Source organism: Balaenoptera physalus (assembly GCF_965194825.1).
Source record: "Balaenoptera physalus genome assembly, chromosome: 20".
NCBI classification, from domain to species: Eukaryota; Metazoa; Chordata; class Mammalia; order Artiodactyla; family Balaenopteridae; genus Balaenoptera; species Balaenoptera physalus.
This window is the reverse complement of record NC_138901.1, coordinates 60,240,194-60,262,090: the sequence shown is the minus strand read 5'-3', so window position 1 is coordinate 60,262,090 and position 21,897 is coordinate 60,240,194. Positions and strand designations below refer to the sequence as shown.

Below are 21,897 nucleotides of genomic sequence, written 5' to 3'. Positions count from 1 at the left end.
ACATAATCATGGTGAGAGAGTAAATAGATGCAACTCTTGAATATGTATTAATAACCTTGAAGATTGTTAAACTCCTCCCACTTCGTTATTCCACTTATAGGAAACAATCCTAAGAACCCAATAAACAGTACCACCAAAAAAATTTTGTCTATTAAGATTTTCAGTGCAGCATAAAGTACAGAACTCATAAAAACAGAAAATATATTCAATAAGAGAGGAATAAATTCTAGTATACCCTTAAAATATAATTTCATGCAGCCATTAAAATCATGATTGAGAAAATATTTAATAACATGGAAAAATGTATATAATATGAGGGGAACAGTGATAATAGCTAACACTTATTCAATGTTTAGTTAAGTGTCAGTCACTTCTCTAAAGGCCTTAGGTCTTGGTATCATTTACCCCTCAAAAGACCTAAAAGCAGTTAGTATGAATATTATCTCCAGTGAACTACTGAGGAAACAGAGCCTTATAGCTGATTTGCCCCGTGCCCCATGAATCACTAAGTGACAGAGCTGGGTCATGATTGTAAGCCCATCTGATGCAAAGTCTGTGCTCCTGACAGCTTCCTCCCCAGGAGACTCTGAAAGCAGCATGCTCTCAGCCATGTTTAAAAAAAAAAAAGTATATGCACATTTAGAAAAAATCCTGGCTAGAAATACACTGAAACCTTAACAGTGACTGCCTCTGAGTGACAGGGTTACAGATCACTTTCATTTTCTTCCTCAAATCAGTCTTTATCTTTACATCATCCCAGCACCGAACATTATTCAGTAATCAAGAAGAAAAATTTTCATGAAAAGGAGAGGCCGTCTCCATACACAGATTTGTACACCCAGGGGAAAAAAATAATAACTCAAAAGGCAAAGCTAAAAATGGAATTCCAAAGTGTTGCCTGGAAATTAGTGGGAGTTCAAAGGAGTTAAATAAAAGATGGAAAATTGGAGAAGGGCCATTGCTAAATCTTTAAGCTCTTCCAAAAGGTTTCTGTGTGCAGTTGTTGGTTCCTATCTCTCAGCCCTCAACTTAACTGATGAGCATTTACACAGTTACTGAGAAGTAAGAAGCCACTCAGAGGCTCCAAACTTAGGAGTCTGCTGCTTGCTGTTGTTATTTTGTTTTAATGGATTTGTTTATTGGCCTGACAGATGAATTTACTATCAGCAGGCCCTTTTCCCCCCCCTTTTCAGTTTTATTATCATTATTTTTTTTTAAATCAGGCAACACTTTGTTGAACAATCCTGACCCTGAAGAATGCTTGCTGGCACACTGTCCAAGAAATCTAGCAGAAGTTTGTATGATTATCTTTATGCGTGAGTACAGTTTAGTCTAGTGCCTTTTTTGTTGAATAACACTATCACCCAGAGTCCCCCAACAAATAGGAGAGTTGGTCTTACCTTCAATTGGGTGTTCACCAACCATCACGGTCCAGAGAGGTCACGGAAGAGAACTTTACGCCATGCAGCGAAACCCTCGTCAAGTTCATATTTGTCAACCTCACGATCGCGCTTCAGCTTGTCGGTAATTTCTCCGGTAGCGACATCTGGAGGTCTGTTCCAATGCTGTCACCCACGGTCAGCACTCAGTTCCAGAGAGGCAAATTCGAGCTTCAAAACAATGCCATTTCAGTCTCCTCGCCTTTTTAGACCCAACTGAGCAACTTATGTGGGAGGAAGAATGGGGCCATGCAAAAAGCTCAGGAAGAAGAGTCACACAGACTTGAATTTGAATCCTGCTCCATCATTTACTAGATAAAACCTGTAACAAGGGTTGAACTGCTTTGAGTCTCTCTCTTTTTTTTTTTTTTTTTAGAAGTCAGAGGGTTAGCTTTAAGATACAATAGCTAACACACATATACAAAGCCGAGTATGACCCTGGCATATAATACGTGCTTAACAAACACGCTCTCTCCTCCCATCCTCATTACTCTCATAAATGCACCTGCCCTACAATGAGCTTCCTGGGACCTGAAGCACACGAGGGGTGGTTTCAGGCCATGGCTGTCTGTTTTTATTTCATTAGGCTTGAGAGAGCCTCTTTGAGATGAAAAACATTCCATCCTAAAGATGGAAGAAAGCAGAACTTCTGCTAACCTTTCCTCTTGACTCCAGTTTATTTCTATGCTACGTCATGCCCTAAACAATGAGGCTGTAAACCACGCATGGAAATCATCATCATCCGGACATTGAGATGGCCCACCACCACTCAGAGACAGCGCCCCGGAGGATTCTGGTCCCACTCTTCTCCCTTCTGCTCCTCATCCTGGGTCAAAGAATGGGAGAGTCTGCAGATCCTTAGTCCTTGTGGGTCGGGCCAACATGGGCCACCTTGTGAATTCAGTCTCACTCCCTCATTTCGCAGAAGGCAAGGGGCTCTGAAGTTATCCTATCTTTCTGACCTCTGTAGCCGACTGGATAGGTTGGGTTACATTGAGGTAACAAACATCCTGAAATTCTCAGTGGTCTAAAGTGACAAAAGTTTACTTCTTGGTTGTTATGATGTGTCCATCGCAGATAGGCTAGAGGCTCTGTTTTAAGATCTCTCTCACTCCGGGATCCAGTCTAATGCAATATCCACTCTATGGGACATTGCTAGTATCTGTGACAGAAAGAAAAGAGAAAGTCAGGTTGCTCCTTGCAAGTTACACCTGGAAAACAACACATCATCTTTTAGCGATGAAAGTAAGACATAGAACCAGCTAGAATCCGAGAGGGCAGAAACACACACCACCGCCATGTCTTAAAGAAGACAGCACTTTCATACTACACCCATCACACACCTGTAAGACATGGTAATCAGGCAATATTAACCCCATTAAAAAAATGAATATATGTCCCTGAAAGAAAGAATTGGTAAGCTGGACTTCATTAAAATTTAAAATTTCAGCTATGCAAAAGACACTGTCAAGAGAATGAAAAGACAAACCATAGACTAGGAGAAAATATTTGCAAAAGACATATCTAAAAAAGGACTGTTACCCAAAATATACAAAGAACTCTTAAAACTCAACAATAAGAAAACAAACACAATTAAAAAATGGGCCAAAAAAAAAACTTATGGTTGCCAAAGGGAATAGTGGGGTGGGGGGAAAGAGATAAATTAGGAGTTTGGGATTAGCAGATACACACTTCTGTATACAAAATAGGTAAACAACAAGGACATATATAGCATGTATATGTATATACATATATGCGTGTGTGTGTGTGTGTATATATATATATATATATACACACACACACACACACATATATATGTATAACATGTACAGCACAGGGAATTATACTCAATATCTTTTTTTTTTTAATTAATTTATTTATTTATGGCTGTGTTGGGTCTTCGTTGCAGTTGCAGGCTTCTCACTGTGGTGGCTTCTCCCATTGCAGAGCACGGGCCCTAGGCGCCTGGGCTTCAGTAGTTGTCGCACACGGGCCCAGCTGCTCCACGGCATGTGGGATCTTCCCGGACCAGGGCTCGAACCCCTGTCCCCTGCATTGGCAGGTGGACTCCCAACCACTGGGCCACCAGGGAAGTCCTACTCAATATCTTTTAATAACCTATAATGGAAAAGAATCTGAAAAAAATGTATATATATATGTGTATGTATATATATATATATATATATGTGTGTGTGTGTGTGTGTATATATATATGTATATATATACACACACACAACTGAATCAGTTTGCTATACACTTGAAACTAACACAACATGGTAAATTGTAAGAAGGGGTGAGCTCATGCCCTCCTCCACCATCTTGCTGGCCAAATGGTGACACTGTAAATAAACTCTACTTCCATTAAAAAAAAAAATGGGTCAAAGACCTTAACAGACAGCTCACCAAAGAAGATAAATAGATGGCAAATAAGCATATGAAAAGATACTCAGCATCATATGTCATTAGGGAATTGCAAATTAAAACAACAAGATACCACTGCACACTTATTAGAAAAGTCAAAATTCAAAACACTGACAACACCAAATGCTGAAGAGGATGCGGAGCAACAGGAACTCTCTTCATTGCTACTGGAAATGCAAAATGGAAAAGCCACTTTGGAAGACAGGTTTGCAGTTTTATGTTTGTTTGTTTTTGTTTTTTTAATAATACTAAACATACTCTTACCATATATTCCAGCAATCACACTCCTTGGTGTTAACACAAATGAGCTGAAAACTTCTGTTGACACAAAAAGCTGCACATGCATTTTATAGCAGCTTTATTCATAATTTCCAAACTTGGAAGCAACTACAATGTCATTCAGTAGGTGAACAGATAAATAAACTATGATACAGCCCGACAATGGAATATCAGTCAGCATTAAAAAGAAATGAGCTATCAAGCTATGAAAAGACAGAGGAGCCTTAAATGCATATCACTAAGTGGAAGAAGTCAGTATGAAAAGGCTCCTACTGTCTGATTCCACCTATATGACATTCTGGAAAAGGCAAAATTATGGAGACAGTGAAAAAAAAAAAAAAAAAGGAAAAGAAGATCAGTGGTTGCCAGAGGAGAGAAGGATGAATAAGGTGGAGCACAGACGATTTTTAGGGCAGTGAAACTATTCCGTGTGATACCATAATGATGGACACATGTCATTATAAAATTTTCCAAACCCACAGAATGTACAACACCATGAGTGAACCCTGAAGTAAACTATGGACTTTGGGTGAGAATGACGTGTCTGTGTAGGTTCATCAACTCTAACAAATGCATCACTCTGGTGGGGGGATGTTGATAACGCAGGAGGTGATGCGTGTGTGGGAGAGGGGGTTTATGGGAAATCTCTGTACCTTCTACTGATTTTTGCTGTGAACCTAATACTGCTGTAAAAAAAATCAAGTCTATTTTTAAAAAATGAATACATGTCATAGAGGTTAAGTGTCTTGGGTAAGGTCATGCAAAAGAGTGCCTTGCACACAGGAAATAATAAATATTTGTTGAACGAGTGAGGGAAGGCACGTGTGAACTAATGAAAAAGTAATATGATGAAAGCCAGGGTGCAAATCCAGGTGAGCTGATTCTTGATACAGGGTTCTTTCTGTTTCCAGCATACTGCTACCCAGCTCCTTGCCCACCCCTGCGCCCACCCAGGCTACTAGCAAGTAAATTCCACCCCAGGAAGGTTTCTGGGTTTTACTTGTCTGTGTTTGTAAAATAACTGGGATTCCTGAGTTCTAGAACGGCAAATAGTAAACAGTCACCGTCGTAATGAAACACAAGCACGTGGACACATACCCACAGACACACAAAAACTGTCAACTTATCATAAGAGCAACAAGGGCGTAGGGCAAGGAAATATTAATTCACACAGCTCAGACTAAAACCTGTTACCAAGGACAAAGTTGCAACAGATGGTGGCCTGAGTCCACAGATGGTTATTATTTGTAATTTCGCTTCACTTTGGCAACGACACCGAGTTTCCAGAGGTGGTGTAAGTCCTGAAGAGATAACTGTAGCATCCAGGGTTAAACAGAGAGCCTCAAAGACTAGCGAAATGAAAGAGACAGATAGCATTTAACTGAAAATGCCTCTAGTACCAGGCGGAACAGAGAGGATAAAAAAATTCCTCCTCTCTGAGAATCAGAAACAGCCCGTGAGCCAAATACATCTGTTGAATGTTGAAGGTGACAAAATGCAGCTCAGAGAGAGCATGCACTGAATCATTAAAAAAAGTTCCTAAGAAACTTAACAAGTACATCGAGACACTGCTAAAGTATGCGCTTTGATGGCTCATAGAAATATCCTGGGGAAGTGACTCAAACGGTTTGGAAGATGCAGCCTCTCTGCTTAGACGATCCACTCATCACTGAGACAGCAGGAAGTCAAAGTAACCGTAATTGGGAGTTTCTTGGGATCAGGTAGAATCCTCTAAGCTGTGCCTCACAAAGGCATCTAGACATTCAGGTAATGGCGTGTGAGGGGGATGGATGAAAGAAAGGTGGATTATTTCCTTCTGATTTTCAAATTTATTTTTAATGGATAAAACAGTTCTGATCCAAAATTTTTAAAAGTACAAAGCAGTACACGGTGAAAAGTCCCCCTTGCAACTCCCTTTGTAGCCACTCAATTCTCCTTTTCAGAATCAGTGATCGATTCCTAGCACATTCTTCCACACATATATTTATGCAAACAAATCAATGTTTTACATTTTCCTTCTTTTAATTCAAATACCAACCTACTGTTCAAACTATTATGCACCTGAAATAGAGCTTGGAAGCAAGTCTTAAAATTAAACAGATATAAAAACACCAATGAAATGACTCTACCTCAGATTGCTATCATATCACTACAGAGAAAGAAGAAGGAATTTCACTAACTTACGGACCCAGTAAATTCTGACTCTACAGAATATACTGTAAAGAACTAAAAAGAACTGTAAAGAAATCTGACTTTTACTTATTTTGTTTGTTGTTCAGTAGTGGTAGAGGGTAGTTTTTCTGAAACGATTTTGAGTATATTGTAGAATAGAGAAAAATAAACAAATTGATGTAATTGGGAATCATGGGTTCTCTCATGTGAGAGAGGGAGATACGTATATGAGAAAAGTGAGAAAGAAAACCCTGTGCCGAGACTAAAATGATATTACGGACTGAACACTTGTGTCCCCTGCCCCCATTTATACGTTAAAGCCCTAACATTCAATGTGATGGTGTTCGGAGGTGGGGCCTTTGGGAGGTAAGTAGGTTTAAATGAAGTCATGAGGGTGTGGCCTTCCTGATGAGATTAGTGTCCTTGTAAGAAGAGGAATAAAGAGCTGCACTTGCCCTTTCTCCACCGTGTGAAGACACAGTGAGAAGGTGGCCATCCACAGAGCCCTCGCTGGGGGACCGAACTGACCAGCACTGTGCTCTTGGACTTTCCAACCTTCAGAACTGTGAGAAATAAGTGTCTGCTGTTTAAGCCAGCCGGCTACGGTATTTTGTTATGGCAGCCTGAGCAGATTAAGACAAATGAGAACTATTAATATAAACTAGTTCCATTCACTGAAAAGGTCTGAAAATGTGGTCACTCCACAAGCAACAAGTACATCTTGGGAATGCCCAGATCTTGGTTTCTAAATTCTATTCCCCACTTTAAAAAAAAAAAAAAAAAGAAAGAAAGAAAGAAAAAAGAAAATCCTCAGAATCTTGGGAAATGGCTCTTTCTGCATCAAAAGCAAAGAAAATACAAAGTAGTCCTGTAACATCTTATTACTGTGTCAGGAAATGCTCAAAGATTGATCCAGACATGTCAACATACACACGAGCCTGCGTGAAGGGGCTTCCAACAGTTGGGTTTGAATTAATCTGAGCATTAAAAAAATAATGATAGTGGATGATAACGTATTGAATTTTAAAAATCAATTAATGTATAATAGAGTTAAAAAAAAAAAAAAAAGAGGAAGGTGGAACCCTTCTCTCATAAGAACTCCTGACAATAAAGTTACATTAGTAGCTTTAGAAAATGACTATTTTGCCACCTCCAATGTACTCATTGGTTCAGGCAAGAATCAACAGAGACTGGAGCCAGTCAAGTCTAGTGACTTGTCCAAATCTAAGGTTGCATAACCCAAGTAAGTTTTGACAAGTCTCTGTGAAGAATAACCAGACTCCACTGAGTGAAATGTTGTGGGCATATGTACATGATCTCAAAGTACCACACCTCAGATGTCATATTAGTTTGCTCAGGCTGCCATAACTAAGTGCCACAGACCTGGCGGACTTCAACAACTGAAATGTATTTTCTCACTGTTCTGGAGGCTGGAAGTCCAAGATCAAGGTGCCAGCAGAGTCGGTTTTGCCTGAGGCCTCTCTCCTTGTCTTGCAGACGGCGGCCCTCTTGCTGCCTTTTCCCATGGGCTTCCCTCTGTGCCCACGTGGCTCTGGTGTCTCTTAATATGTTCAAATTTCCTCTTCTTAAAAGGATACCAGTCACACTGGATTAGCTCCTACCCATACAACCTCATTTAACTTTAATTATCTTTTTAAAAACCCCGACTACAACTACGCTCACATTCTAAGGTGCTGGGGGGTTGGGGCTTCGACATATGAATTTGGGGAGAATACAATTCAGTCCATATCAGACGTGTTGCTAAATACAAAGGGAACTACAATGGAGAAGTCTGGCAGCCACTACCTTAACCAAATGAATAAACTTATCACTAAGAGCATCTCTGTAATATTCTTGATGTTTCACTGGAATGTAATTGTGAGGAAACAGATAAATCCAGATTACGAAAATTTCTACAAGACAACTGGCTGGTATTCTCCATAAAGATCATTGTCATGAAATACAAAAGGCAGGTAGACTAGATAAACAGAAGCTAAAGAAACATGACAACCAAATTCTACAAAAAAAAAAAAAGAAAAAGAAGCCAAATCTCAAAAAAAAAAAAGCCATAAATTTTTTTTGTGATAACCAAGGAGATGTGAATAATATATTAGATGATACTATTGTTTCAATGCTAAATTTCTTAGGTGTGTGGTGCCGTGGCTTTGTATTTAGGGATGAATGTTATGCTTTCTATAGTTTATTTTTAAACAGTTTCCCCAAAGATGTCTGCAAATTAACAATTAGTGAGTCTACAGACATCAAGAACAGACTTGTGGTTGCCAAAGGGGTTGGGGGGGAGTGAAATATTGGGAGTTTGGGGTTAGCAGATGCAAACTATAATACACAGAATTAATAAACAACAACATCCTACTGTATAGCACAGGGAACTATATTCAGTATCCTACTATAAACCATAATGGAAAAGAATATGAAAAAGAATATATTTATGTATAATGGAGTCACTTTCCTATACAACAGAAACTAACACAACACTGTAAATCAACTCTACTTCAATAAAATTTAAAAAAACAACTAGTGAGTATACTTGAAAATTATATATTTATCTGAATATTCTTATAACTTTTCTATTTAAAATTTTTCAAAATGTAAAGTTAGAGGGGATGATAGATAGATAGATAGATAGATAGTATCTACATCATTGGAGGTAACTATCATATATAAAGAATATACTGGTCCTGTTTCACATCTGTATATTTTTTTCCATGTATATCCATTATTTAACCAGTTCTCTATTACTGAATATTAAGATTATCTTTAATCTTTTTATTAAAAACAACGGTGCAAAAATAATCCTGTACATACATCTTTTGGGAGATGTGTGAGTATATCTTTAGGATAAATTCCTAGGACAGGAATTGCTAAAGTTTTTTCTTGATGACTGTAAGCAGGCATTGAATTTCTAGGCAAAACAGTTATTTCTTCAGTTTGCTGGTATGCTGAATCGAAGTAAAACAAGCCAGTTTAAAAAAGTAAGCCTCCTTAATTCACAGTGAAGAGCTGATTTCTTTACCTTAATGGTTTAATTCAAGGCTTGAATTATTCAACTTTAAATGCAAAACATCTAACACAGTGTGTTGTACAAAATGGATACGCGCATTCATCAAATGTGTTTGAATGAATGAATGGAAGCTTCTAGACACCAGAAGCATTAACTGTGGAATTATAAAATAAACACGTCCTCCCTCCCCACATTCCAAAGAGGCTGCGAGAATCTTAATGGCATCTCACTATAACACACACACACACAAATTAGATGTCAAGGCACATCTCCTATGGACCTCATCCAAGTCACCAAAATGACTTCCTTATAATGGACTCCCAAGACAGAATTATAGCGTAGCAGTTGGGAATTTAAAGTTTATAAAACACTGTGAATTCTCTAGCGCCTTGCCTACTCCCTGCTGCTGCTGTTTTTCTCTCTGCTGGTCTGATTCCTCCATCACTTTGCTCCATATATCCGGGCTATTTAGAGGGAATGGCAAACTTAGAGCTCACCATAGCCGTGGCCCATTGAGGACACAGGATTAAGGGACCTTGAGCCAAGTCACTTGGTCCCTCAAGGGTTCTATTTTATCATCTATAAAATAAAGGGGTTGGAAGCACTGAGATTTTTCCCCACATTCTGTAGCTCTTTGGAGAAATTATGTTATCAATCCACACCATGAGCTGTTAATAATTAACAGCCACATATGAAAAGGGGACAAAACTTTCATTAAAATATCAACAAACACAGCGTAGCTGAATGACTGCACACATCAGAGGAAGAAAATTTTCATAAGTCAGGTTCCCAAATGAGCTTCTCTTTGCCCAGTTTTATTCATTCTGGTTCTTGTAGGTAAGTAGGTGGCACACAAGTCTTGAGCATAAACCTGCTCCCAATCTCAGAGGTCTGTTATACCATCGCAAAAGGCCACCAATAGCATGTACAAACCATTGTTTTTTGAGGATCTGCCATCTTCAAAGTGCTCTAGGTGCTGATACAGACTGGAAAACTCTAAATTCCACCTCCAACTACTGCATGTGATTCTCTCTGAATGAGCCATCTATAAAGTAAGAGATAACGATGCCTCACCTACCCGTTCCTCAAAGTTCATTCCCTTGGTGGAAACCATCTATTGTCCGTCAGCTCTTAGATAGCTGTTCCTAACACCGAGGTTATCCCCTCAGGCCAAGACAGGTTAGTTCAAGGAATCAAACATGACTGTTTTCATATTTTAAAAGTTAAAAATGGTTTCTAGCATAGAAGAACCAAAATGATAAAGAGAATGGGAAGTCATCTCTTCCCAGGAATATTTCAAGATACTAGCATGTTTAACCCAGAAAAGAGAGAGAAGGAACATGATGGTTGTCTACAAATATACAAAGAGCTAACAGGTGGAAGGTACATGAGGCTGGTTCTTTGTGAATCTGGAGAGCAAAATTTTGAGAGGTAAAATGTTCAGAGTGAAAGATCTTGGTTCAGTTTGATGAAGGACTTTCTAAAAAGTAGAGATCTTTAAAAATGGAATACATTTTCTTTGACTTATTGAGTTCTGAAGAATGTGAAGAATTCAAGAAAACGTTTGATGGTAATTCTCAGGTGTGGTGTGGGATGGGAGATGAAGCCAGTAAATTTTAAAATATAGTAAATCCTATAACACAAGTAATATTTGACAAATCTCATGTATAAAATCCTTTAAGACAAGTAATATTTGACATATATCTTCCATGAAGTAATAATCAGACTTCAATAATATTTTCCATCTTCAGAAAAGAGAGAAAAAAGAAATCGAATTTATTATAAGATTGTGCAGATTATGAAAAAGAAAGCAGAATGTAATGATCCAAGTAGAGAATTAAAAGTAATAAAATATGACTACAAAATTCATGGCAATACAGAAGCATAATACTGAAAGCAAAGTGGGAGAGTACATCAAGAATTACAAAGATCCAGTGCTTGCGAAAAAATATAAATCTTGCATAGGAAACTGCAAAAGTATGACTCATGGAAAACTGAAGGGTAGTTTTTCCATGAATTAAAAATAACAAATTTCACTATAAAAGAATTAAAAACTAACGCAAATCAACAAACATGAACAAAACAACATGAACAAAATAATAAGGAAAGCATTAGTGCAATAAGATAAGAAAAGGAAATAAGATGTACACAGATTGGGGAGGAAGAAATAAAAGTGTCTTTGTTCACTGATGACATAATTGTCTATGTAGAAAATCCAAAAGAGTTGACAAAAACCGTCTGGAACTAATAAGTAATTATACAAAGGTGTAGAATCAAGTTTAATACACAGAAGTCAATTACTTTTCTATATACCAGCAATGAATACATGGAATTTGAAATTCAAAAACACAATACCATTTACATCAGCACCCCCAAAGATGAAATACTCAGTTATAAATTTAACAAAATATGTATAAGATCTATATGAGGAACACTACAAAACTGGTGAAAACAATCAAAGAACAACTAAACAAATGGACAAATATTCCATGTTCATGGATAGGAAAAATCAATATGATTAATATGAGTTTCGCACAACTTGATCTATAGATTCAACACAATCCCAACCAACATCCAGCAAACTGTTTTATGGATATCAACAATCTGATTCCAAAGTTTATAAGGAGAGATAAAAGACCTAGAACAACCAACACAACATGGAAGGAAAAGAACCAAGTCAGAGGGCTGACACTAACTTGAGTTTAAGACTTACTATAAAGCAACAGTAATCAGGACAGATGTGGTATTGGCAAAAGTAGAGACAAAGAGATCAATGGAACAGAATGGAGAGCCCAGAAATAGAGTCACATAAATATAGTCAACAGATCTTTGACAAAGAAGTGATACATCCAGACAATGGATTATTATACAGCATTAAAAAGAAATGAGCTATCAAGCCATGAAAAGACACGAAGGAACCTTAAATGCATGTTACTAAGTGAAAGAAGTCAATGTGAAAAGGCTACATCTGTATGAGTCCAATAATATGACATTCTGTAAACGGCAGAATTACGGAGATCATAAAATGATCAGTGGTTGTCAGGCATTTGGGAAGAGGGAGAGATGAATCAAAAGAGCACAGAAGATTTTTAGGTTAGTGAAACTCTTCTGTATGTTACTAGGAGGGATACAAGTCATACATTTGTCCAAAACTGTAGGTTATACAACATCAAGAGTGAACCCTAATGTAAACTATAGTCTGGATTATAACGATAATTCAATGTAGGTTCATCATTTGTAACCAAGGTAGCACTCTGGTGGGGAATGTTGACAGTGGGGAAATGTCTATATGTGCCGGCAGTGGTGGTGGGGGGGGGGGGGTCTTGGGAATTCTCTGTGCTTTCCACTCAATTTTACTGTGAACCTAAAACTGCTCTTAAAGTCTATTACTTAAAAAAAATCTCCTACAGCAAATATGAGGCCAGCCTCTTATGTCAATGGGAAATAATGGCCGAGTTGAGCATTTAGCGCTCTTTAATTTGTAATGTTATGAAGGTAAATTGTAGTTCTGTACTGCATTGTTCTTCCCCCCAGCTCTTCTGGAGTCTGGGTCTGGGGGTCTAGTCCTAAAGTATTTCAACACTTCGACTCCTGCAGGTTATTTGAAGTTCTTTTCCCTGTTATCTTGCATAATATAGACTGAGTCGTCAATATGATGATGGGGTCACCCATCATTGAGACAGAGAAAGAATCAAGATGGCAGGTTACCAGGGGAACATGGCCAAGGGCTAATGGGCAGTTCAAATTAAAATTCGTTTCTTAACTTAGTATTTACAACATATACAACATATATTCAATAGATGTTAAATGAGATTACTTTTCAATGATCTACTGTGATTGGGTTTTAGAATTAAACATTGAAAATCTGATTATTTAAATCTAAGTAACAAATATAATCATGAGTTATGGGGGGTTGGTGAATAGTACATTATGAAATTTTTTTTTAGGCAAAAAAAACCCACTTAATATCCTGAAAAGCAAATATGCTGCATCTGACTTGAAATAATCTTGAAAAAGTTTAGAAGTTCAAGGTTTTAATATTGAACTTTATACACTGAAAGTCACCTTTCAGATTTTAAGCTAAACAAATAAATCTGGCAGTAATGAAAAACAGAAATGGTAGTCTTAAAATTTTTGCTTGAACAGAGGAAAGACTCTTCTCCCTATTGCTAATGGGTTAATTAGCAATCAGACACACACAGAAGCTTTGTTCTTTCACTGATTACATTTTCCTGATCAAGAGAATGGGCTACCATCACAAGGCCCTTGACTCATATGAGGCTTCCTCATTTCCTCATCACTGGGGCTCTGAGTAACTATAAATCACTTAGACTAGTATTTTGAGTGATCTGCTGTAAATGTTCATTAAAAACTCAAATGATGTCACAAGAATCTGTGGAAATTAAATTGTATTAAATACAGGGAAAAAAAAGTTTGTATATCCCTTGGTCAGGATTCTAAAGTTTTCTTCCTCTAGGCTATACACATTTCTTACTACATTTGTTTAAGAATAATGACAGTTAACACTTATATACTGTTTTCAGCATTTTACACACTAACTCATTTAATTTCATAGCAACGTTATGAAGCATATACTATTGACATCTCTGGGTTACAGACGTGGAAACAGATACCAAGAGGTTAATTAACTTGCTCAAGGTCATGCATTAGCCAACCTGGGTAGTTGGGCTCTTAGCCACTACGTTATTCTGCGTCTTAGGTAATTTATCTTCTTGATGTTTCAAAGGAGATTTTCTTCTTTCATTGTAAGGTTGTTTCGAGAACTAAGCAAATGCATCTATATAAAGCATTTTAAACAACTTTGGCACAAAGGAAGCACCTCCTAAATGCTAGTTGTTCATGTTCTTATTATTATCATTAACATTTGTGTATCTTCTAAAAAGCTACTGAATCTATCTGATTTGGATGTATCCGAATTCTCTTATTTTTAACAGGTTTCGTGTTGATACGCATGTATTTTACAAGTATACAATTTTAAAACAGCAGTTTTGTTTCCTTCTAAGTGTCTCCTTACCATTTTATTTTCTTGTTTAATTGTATTGCCTGGAGTTTCTAGAGCAATGTTCAGTAAAGGGGGTAAAAACGGGAATCTCATTTCTGTTCCTGACCTCAGACTCCAAAAAAATGGACTTATGTCTCCAATTTCCTCATTAAGCACATGGCTGGATTTCAGAGGGGGTGTGTGTGTGTGTGTGTGTGTGTGTGTGTGTGTGTGTAAAGTAGTGGTAAGAAAGTATCCCTCTACTGTTATTTTACTAAAGAGTTTTCATTAAAAATGTATGCTGATCTTATCAAATATATTTTAGGCGTTAGTCGCTCTGATAATACGCTTTTTCCCCTTTGACCAGTTAAAATACTAATTCAGTGCAATGACTTATCTAATATATAGGAACAACCTTATTTTCCTAGAACGAAATGCACTTGGTTGTAATGTCATAGTCTATGAATTTATTGGTGAATTATATTTAATATGTTATTAACATTTTTTTGCCTCAATATAATGGATTTTGTTCTCTAGAGTTCTGTGTGTGTGTGTGTGTGTGTGTGTGTGTGTGTACACCATGTTACCGTGGCTTTGAAAAAGAAATTTGACAACTAAATGTTTTCTCTGTTCTACTATATTCTGTAACAATAACAGCACTGGCTCTTTTTACTCATAGGAAGTTACAAAGAATTTCCTCGTGAAACTGAGTTTGACACAACCTTTTAATTTTGAAAACTTTTAAATTCTGCCCATGATTATATAATAGGTTCTATTTGGGTTTTCTCTCTCTTCTGGGGTCAATTTTGGCTGTTCATATTTCCCAAGGGGGAAAAAAAAATCATTATTTATAACAGGTTTTCAAATTTTGCCTGAAGTTTTAAACGTAGCCTCTTCTGTATTAACATTGTCTTTATCTGTATTTGTTTCCCTCGACTCATTTCTAAATTTGCCTATTTGTGCTTTCTCCCTTTTTCCTTAATATAAATTTACCTCCTTATTTTTTAAATTAAAACCTGCCACAGATTGGTTTTATTTAATAGACCCAGGTTTCTTCCTCAACCCCACACTTTGAATGCCTAATTTACTTATTCTCGTTTTACTTTTTCTGATGTATGTAGACTGGGAATGTTTTTTTTCCACAAGAGTATTCTCTTCCCAGAGTTGTTTATTGTTATTTTACTTAAGAAATGTGCAATTCTGCTTTGAATTTCCTCATTGACTTAAAAAAGAAAAGAAAAACTCATAGGCTACTTTTATTACCAAGTACTTGGGATTTTTGTTTGCTTGACTCTATTTTTGCTATTTTATGCTTTATTGCAATGTAGTTAAGAGAATGAGGTCTGTATTATTTCTACTATTAGAATTTGTTGAGTTATTTTTTTAATGTCCTAATATATCATGACACTTGGGGGGGAATGTCTATTTTCTGTTTCATCAGGATCTGGATTTTGTTCTACATTTATTAGAGTGTCCTTGTTATGCTAATCAGATTCACTATACACTTACCTCTTTGTGTCCAAAGCTGTGTCATGTGTTGAAAAGCGTGAGGGAAGCTGCACGTCACTATGTGTTTCTGTCTACTGCTCCCTTTCTTCAGTTGTCGCCTTATGTATGCAGAGCCTGCCGGATTTGGATTTATGACAATTATCATTATAAAGTAGCACTCGGTTCTTTTACCTTTTTTACCTTACATTCAGTCTTGGTTTTAATACTTCCTTGCTTTTTAATTTTTTTTTAATGCAGTATCTTTTACTTTATGATCTGTTTCTTCTTGTTAAAAAAAAAAAAAGAAGAAGGAAATCTTCCTTTCTGATAATTTCTAAGGTTTATACTCTTTCTCAGTTCCTATGATGGTTATAACATTAGACACTACACGTATGTGCACTGTGCTTCCCTTAAATGTACTCTATTAAACATGCTCTTCAAAAAGGGAAAAATCAATAATCTTTTAAATAGGGAGGGGTCATTTTTCCCTGACTTCCACTCAATGACCATATGACCCAGAAGGAGGACACGACAATCTACTGTTCCCGTCATAATGGAATCATACTAGAATAGTATTTTGGATGTACATTCTTTCTATAACATGGCACCTAAAAGCAGGCAAACAACCCTGGACCACTATGCTTAGTGAAATAAGTCAGACAGAGAAAGACAAATACTGTTTGACATCACTTATATATGGAATCTAAAATATAATACAAATGAACTTATATACAAAACAGAAACAGACCCACAGATGTAGAAAACAAACTTATGGTTGCCAAAGGGAAAAGGGACAGGGGGGAGGGACAAATTAGAAGTACGGGATTAATGGATACAAACTACTATACATAAAATAGATAAGCAATAAGGATTTACTGTATAGCACAGGGAATTATACGCAATATCTTGTAATAACCTATAATGGAATATAATTTGTAAAAAACACAAAACAAAACTAAATCATTATGCTGTACACCTGAAACTAAAGCAATATTGTGAATCAACTATACTTCAATTAAAAATTTTTTTAAGTTTAAGAAAAAGAAAGAAAAAAACTCATATTTTGAGACTGGTGAGAAAATCTGCTGCGATGACGGCAGACTGACTTCCAACAAGCCACCTTCCTTAGAGATTTTCAGAGCAATCTTGATTAGGGGCGATTCCAGTGGACATCATGGCCGCTTTGTCAACGTTGGTCTGTTTCCCACTCTCCTGGTGACACCCTTTACTTTCACAACCCAAGTCATGCCAATAAGGTACAAGGAGGGTTTTTCTGAGAGTTTCTGGGGGGAAAAAAAATAAGTTCCTCACTCTTTGCAAGAGCTGAAGGGTATGACCTCCTCTCTCCAGATCCTCAGACTTGGATGAGGAAGCATAGTATCTCCCCAGTGTTGTTGGCAGGCATTTTGCAGCCATGCGTGGCAGTCCCCCTTAGCAGGAAGCTGATATCAAGGAAGGAAAAGCAAATGAGGAAAAGACACCAATCCTTGAGAACACAGTTGAGCCCTGAGGTCAAACCAGTCCTGCCCATGTTCACAATGTGTGGCCTTGCAGTCACGTGAGTCAGTAGGTCTCATTTATTGAAGTCAGATTGAACTTGTCCTGATTTTCTGCAGTGAAATGCATCTTAAGACAATGGTTTATACTTGTGCTGACCTGGGAACCCAATCCAGTCATAAGATGTGGTGACATCCCTTTAACTCAGTCTTCACTTATCAACTTTAAAATAGGGCAGCCTCTATTGGCTTCTTGCTAAGGAAGACAAGGAAATTAGATCACTTATTATTTCTCACAGCTTCATTCCTCCTTCTCCCAATTTTTTTTGGTCAGAATTGCTGAGAATTTTACATATATATGTGCATTTATATATGTATATATGCATATTAACAGTGTATCTTTTCTTTCAAGGTTAGTGATACCTATACTTTTCTCTGAAAGCATAATGCTCACTTTTCCCCCTCTTGGATCTCTATTTAAACAGAGTGGGTGCTCATACTAAAGCTTCTGTAGTCGTGCTTCATCTTCTTGATTTCCTTTTTTTCCCCTTTAATTGAGCACTTACATGGCTAAATTCCTCATAAAATAGATTGTTCAAAGATGACTTGTGTTGGGCTTCCCTGGTGGCGCAGTGGTTGAGAATCTGCCTGCCAATGCAGGGGACACGGGTTCGAGCCCTGGTCTGGGAAGATCCCACATGCCGCGGAGCAACTAGGCCCGTGAGCCACAACTACTGAGCCTGCGCGTCTGGAGCCTGTGCTCCGCAACGGGAGAGGCCGCGACAGTGAGAGGCCCGCGCACCGCGATGAAGAGTGGCCCCCGCTTGCCGCAACTGGAGAAAGCCCTCGCACAGAAACGAAGACCCAACGCAGCCATAAATAAATAAATAAATAAAATTTAAAAAAAAAAAAAAAAAAAAGATTACTTGTGTTAAGGTGGACAGATTTAGCAAACCAAAATACAAATCTCCCAGTGAAATTTGCATTTTAGATAAACAAGGAATAATATTTTAGGATAAGTATGTCCCACACAATATGTGGAACATATTTATCCTAAAATATTATTCCTTGTTTATCTAAAACTCAAATTTCACTGAGCATCCTATATTTTATCTGGAAACCTCACCTTGTGTGAACTGTACTCTGAGTCCTTGATTACGTGGACACTCCAGACAAGTTGCCTTTTGTATCTGAATGACACCTTAGCTGGGCTTAAAAACTCCAGGGCCATTTTTATTTTCCCATTTAGAATCCTATAGATACGACTCCACTATCTCCTGATAATGGCTTTTTTTAAATTTCTTATGAAGAGTATGAGGCTGTACAAGGATTTTTTTCAGTTTTCCTTCATCAAGTGACTTGCTTTGTCCAGCTGGATACTTACAGAATTCTTTCTCTATCCTTGAAGCTCAGAGAATTCTTAGGCTATGTCTCATTTGTTTGTTCTAATTTTTGCCCTAGAACACAGTATGCCCTTTCATTTGCAGATTTAGTTCTTTTATTTCAATTCTTTTTTTCCTATAGCTATGAATATTTTCCTATTGTATTTTTCCATTCTCCATTTGTTAAATCATCACTATCTGTCTTACATTTATTAACTAGTCTTCAAATCCTTTCATCTCTTTGCTTTTCTCCTTCCCATTTGGTGCTGTTATCTCAAGCCTTTTCTCCATTTTACTGACTCATTTTCAGCTTGATCTATTTTTCTTTTGTTTGTAATGTATTTCTTATTTTCTAATTATCTCCTTTCTCTGATGCCCCATTGTTTCCTTAGTTTTGCAGTTTCCCCTTTTCATCTCATCTTTTTTATCACTTCGTCTATCCCTTGCTTCATAGGTTTCTTGTCTACTCAAATCCTCTGAGAGAGGGAAGAATTTGTTGCAGAATTTTTGGTCATGTTTCCTGGGTAAATTGGAATAGATTCTTCATTGGCTTTTTGGGTGCTACATTCCTTTTGTGGTCACAAGAGCAGGGAATCTCCCAATGTTTTCCGTGGCGGCCACTGTGATTCATGTTCGTCTCACTCATTCTTGACAAAGGAAGCTCTGTGGGCACTTGCGAGAATACGGAGTGTGCTTTCTCATTTCTTGTTTGGTGGCAGGGCTCAGTGGTGGAGGGGAGCAGGGTGGGGATTATCTGGTGCCATCAACAGCTACAATAGGTGACTTTAGTTTCTGTTATTTTTCATTATGAATTTGTAATGATTCCTATGCTTGAAACTGACAGGACCCTATGGGGCCCTCCCAGGTACCAAAGTCTTTTGGTGTCCCCCATTTCTTCTTTGTAGGAAAAAGGTTTCAGGCTCCTAGACCTTCTCTGAGTTCCAAAGGGTAGATTCAAACAGTTAACTAATTAGAGGACTGAGGGGATGCAGAAACAGAGGAAAGGCAGTCAAGAAACAATAGTGGAGGGATGGGGAAGGGCCCTGGTTCCTCCCCTCAAGGGATATATACATAAAAACTGGATATACAACTCTGAGTCTAAGAAACTAAGGCCCCCCCCACCCAGGTAGAGGGTGGTAACTTCAGGCTGAGCACAGCACGTGGACCCCAGACTGGTTGGAACCAGAAGGCTGATGACTGAGATTCCTGTAACACGGCCCTGTTACCTCCCCACCAACCAATCAGAGGAGGATTACACACGCTGCAGCCCTCCCCCCAACATCTGGCCTATAAAAACTCTTCCCTGAAAACCGTTGGGGAGGATAGTTCAAGCTTTTTGAGCACAGCCTGCCCAATCTCCAAGATTATAGATATAAGACTATACTCATGCTTTGATTTGAATGCCACTGGGTATATTCTTTTTAGTATTTTCAAAAATGTCTATTTTGCTTTTGTTGGATTGGGAGAGGAAAGTCTGCAAACACCGTTTCTAAGAAGACCTCTTTTCCTAGTAGTTACCAGAATTCATTTAAATTAAGCCATCCAAAGGACTTTTACCCAGTTACTTAGAACATTTCCAATAAACAGATGAATTTTTAAAACCTGATTCACTCGGAGTAAATCTGTGATGAATATACGTGAAATAACTGAATGCTAAAGAAATGGTTTCATGGAGGAAAAGGACCACTCAATCAAGGACCACTGAGAAAATTAAAACAGAAGCCACCAAAGAAATTCATCACCAGTGAATCACTGACAGAGAAGAATAGTAATAAAGAGAGTAAAAATGATGACAAGGAAAACTTGCTGGCCTCTAAGATGATATTCAAATTAGTACTTCAATTATTCCACCACAGTGTGAATTTAGGAAAGTCCTTTAATATCTCTAAGCCTCAGTTTTCTCATCTGAAGACTGGGGATAAAAAAACATGCCTACATTATAACCTTGTTTAGGATCAAATGAGATAACATATGCAGAGTTTTAACATCGTGCCTGGCACATACATACAGAGCCCAACAGATGTCAGCTAATTTTTCTTTTTTTTTTTTTAATTTATTTATTTGTTTTTATTTTTTTTGGCTGTGTTGGGTCTTCGTTTCTGTGCGAGGGCTTTCTCTAGTTGTGGCAAGCGGGGGCCACTCTTCATCGCGGTGCGCGGGCCTCTCACTATCGCGGCCTCTCTTGTTGCGGAGCACAGGCTCCAGACGCGCAGGCTCAGTAGTTGTGGCTCACGGGTCTAGTTGCTCCGCGGCACGTGGGATCTTCCCAAACCAGGGCTCAAACCCGTGTCCCCTGCATTAGCAGGCAGATTCTCAACCACTGCGCCACCAGGGAAGCCCTGTCAGCTAATTTTTATTTTCATTCCAATTATGTCTTTGCAAAATCAAAAGGAAGAGATAAATATTGCCAACTGTGACATCTCTGTTCTTTTATCCTGAAATATTTGTTCAGGTTCTCCATGTGTGTACAGTACTCTTGTGTCAACCAGATTTTAAGCTTGTATTTAAGCCTCTAATTGGCCTAATACAGGGCCTTGTGCTTATACACAAAGGATGTGCTTGATTTCACCTACTGAATCAATAAACAAATGGATTTAGGATCACAAGACACAAAAGAGGAGGCATTTAGCTAAGACTGAATGGATATAACCGATGTGGCATACTCATAGTTGCATGAATTCTGAGACCAGAAAGAAATGACCATTTCTTTGGGCTCTAAAGCGAGAGAGATTCAGGGCACTTGAAAGAGCTGAACAATTTAGATGTGAACTTCAGCTGCAGTCAGACCTCCCTCAGGGCAATTAGACTGTTGACAACCAAAATACAGAAGTTTACAAACAGTCTCCATAAAATGAGGCGTCCTAATACAATATCCAGAGTTGCGCGGGGCGGGGGGGGGGGGGCGGGTGGAGTACAAGGAAGAAAAGTTAACATAATTCTTGGAAAACGGAGCAAGGGAAGGGGGGGCATATTAGAGAAACCAGCACAACTAGAGTAAAAACAAATGTCACTTGTGGTTGCCAAGGGGCAGGGAGGGTGGAAAAGGGGAGGATTGGGAGTTTGCTATTAGCAGATGCAAACTATTATACATAGGATGGATAAACAACACGGTCCTACTTGTACAGCACAGGGAACTAGACTCGATATCCTGGGATAAATCATAATGGAAAAGAATATAAAAAAGAACATATATATG

At 38.0% G+C, this 21,897-nt stretch overlaps 2 protein-coding genes across 2 annotated transcripts in view; both read right to left on the bottom strand.

Annotated features, from left to right (window-relative positions):
• Positions 1-21,897, bottom strand: part of MYOCD (myocardin) — a 492,789-nt gene that overhangs the window by 249,032 nt on the left and 221,860 nt on the right. The window contains exon 4 of the mRNA XM_082441359.1: positions 1,401-2,601. Within this exon, the coding sequence (XP_082297485.1) occupies positions 1,401-1,425 (25 nt within the window). The 5' untranslated portion in view covers positions 1,426-2,601. The remainder of the gene's footprint in view (positions 1-1,400; positions 2,602-21,897) is intronic.
• The window catches only part of ARHGAP44 (Rho GTPase activating protein 44), a 490,736-nt gene that overhangs the window by 447,203 nt on the left and 21,636 nt on the right, over positions 1-21,897 (bottom strand). The window lies entirely within an intron of this gene.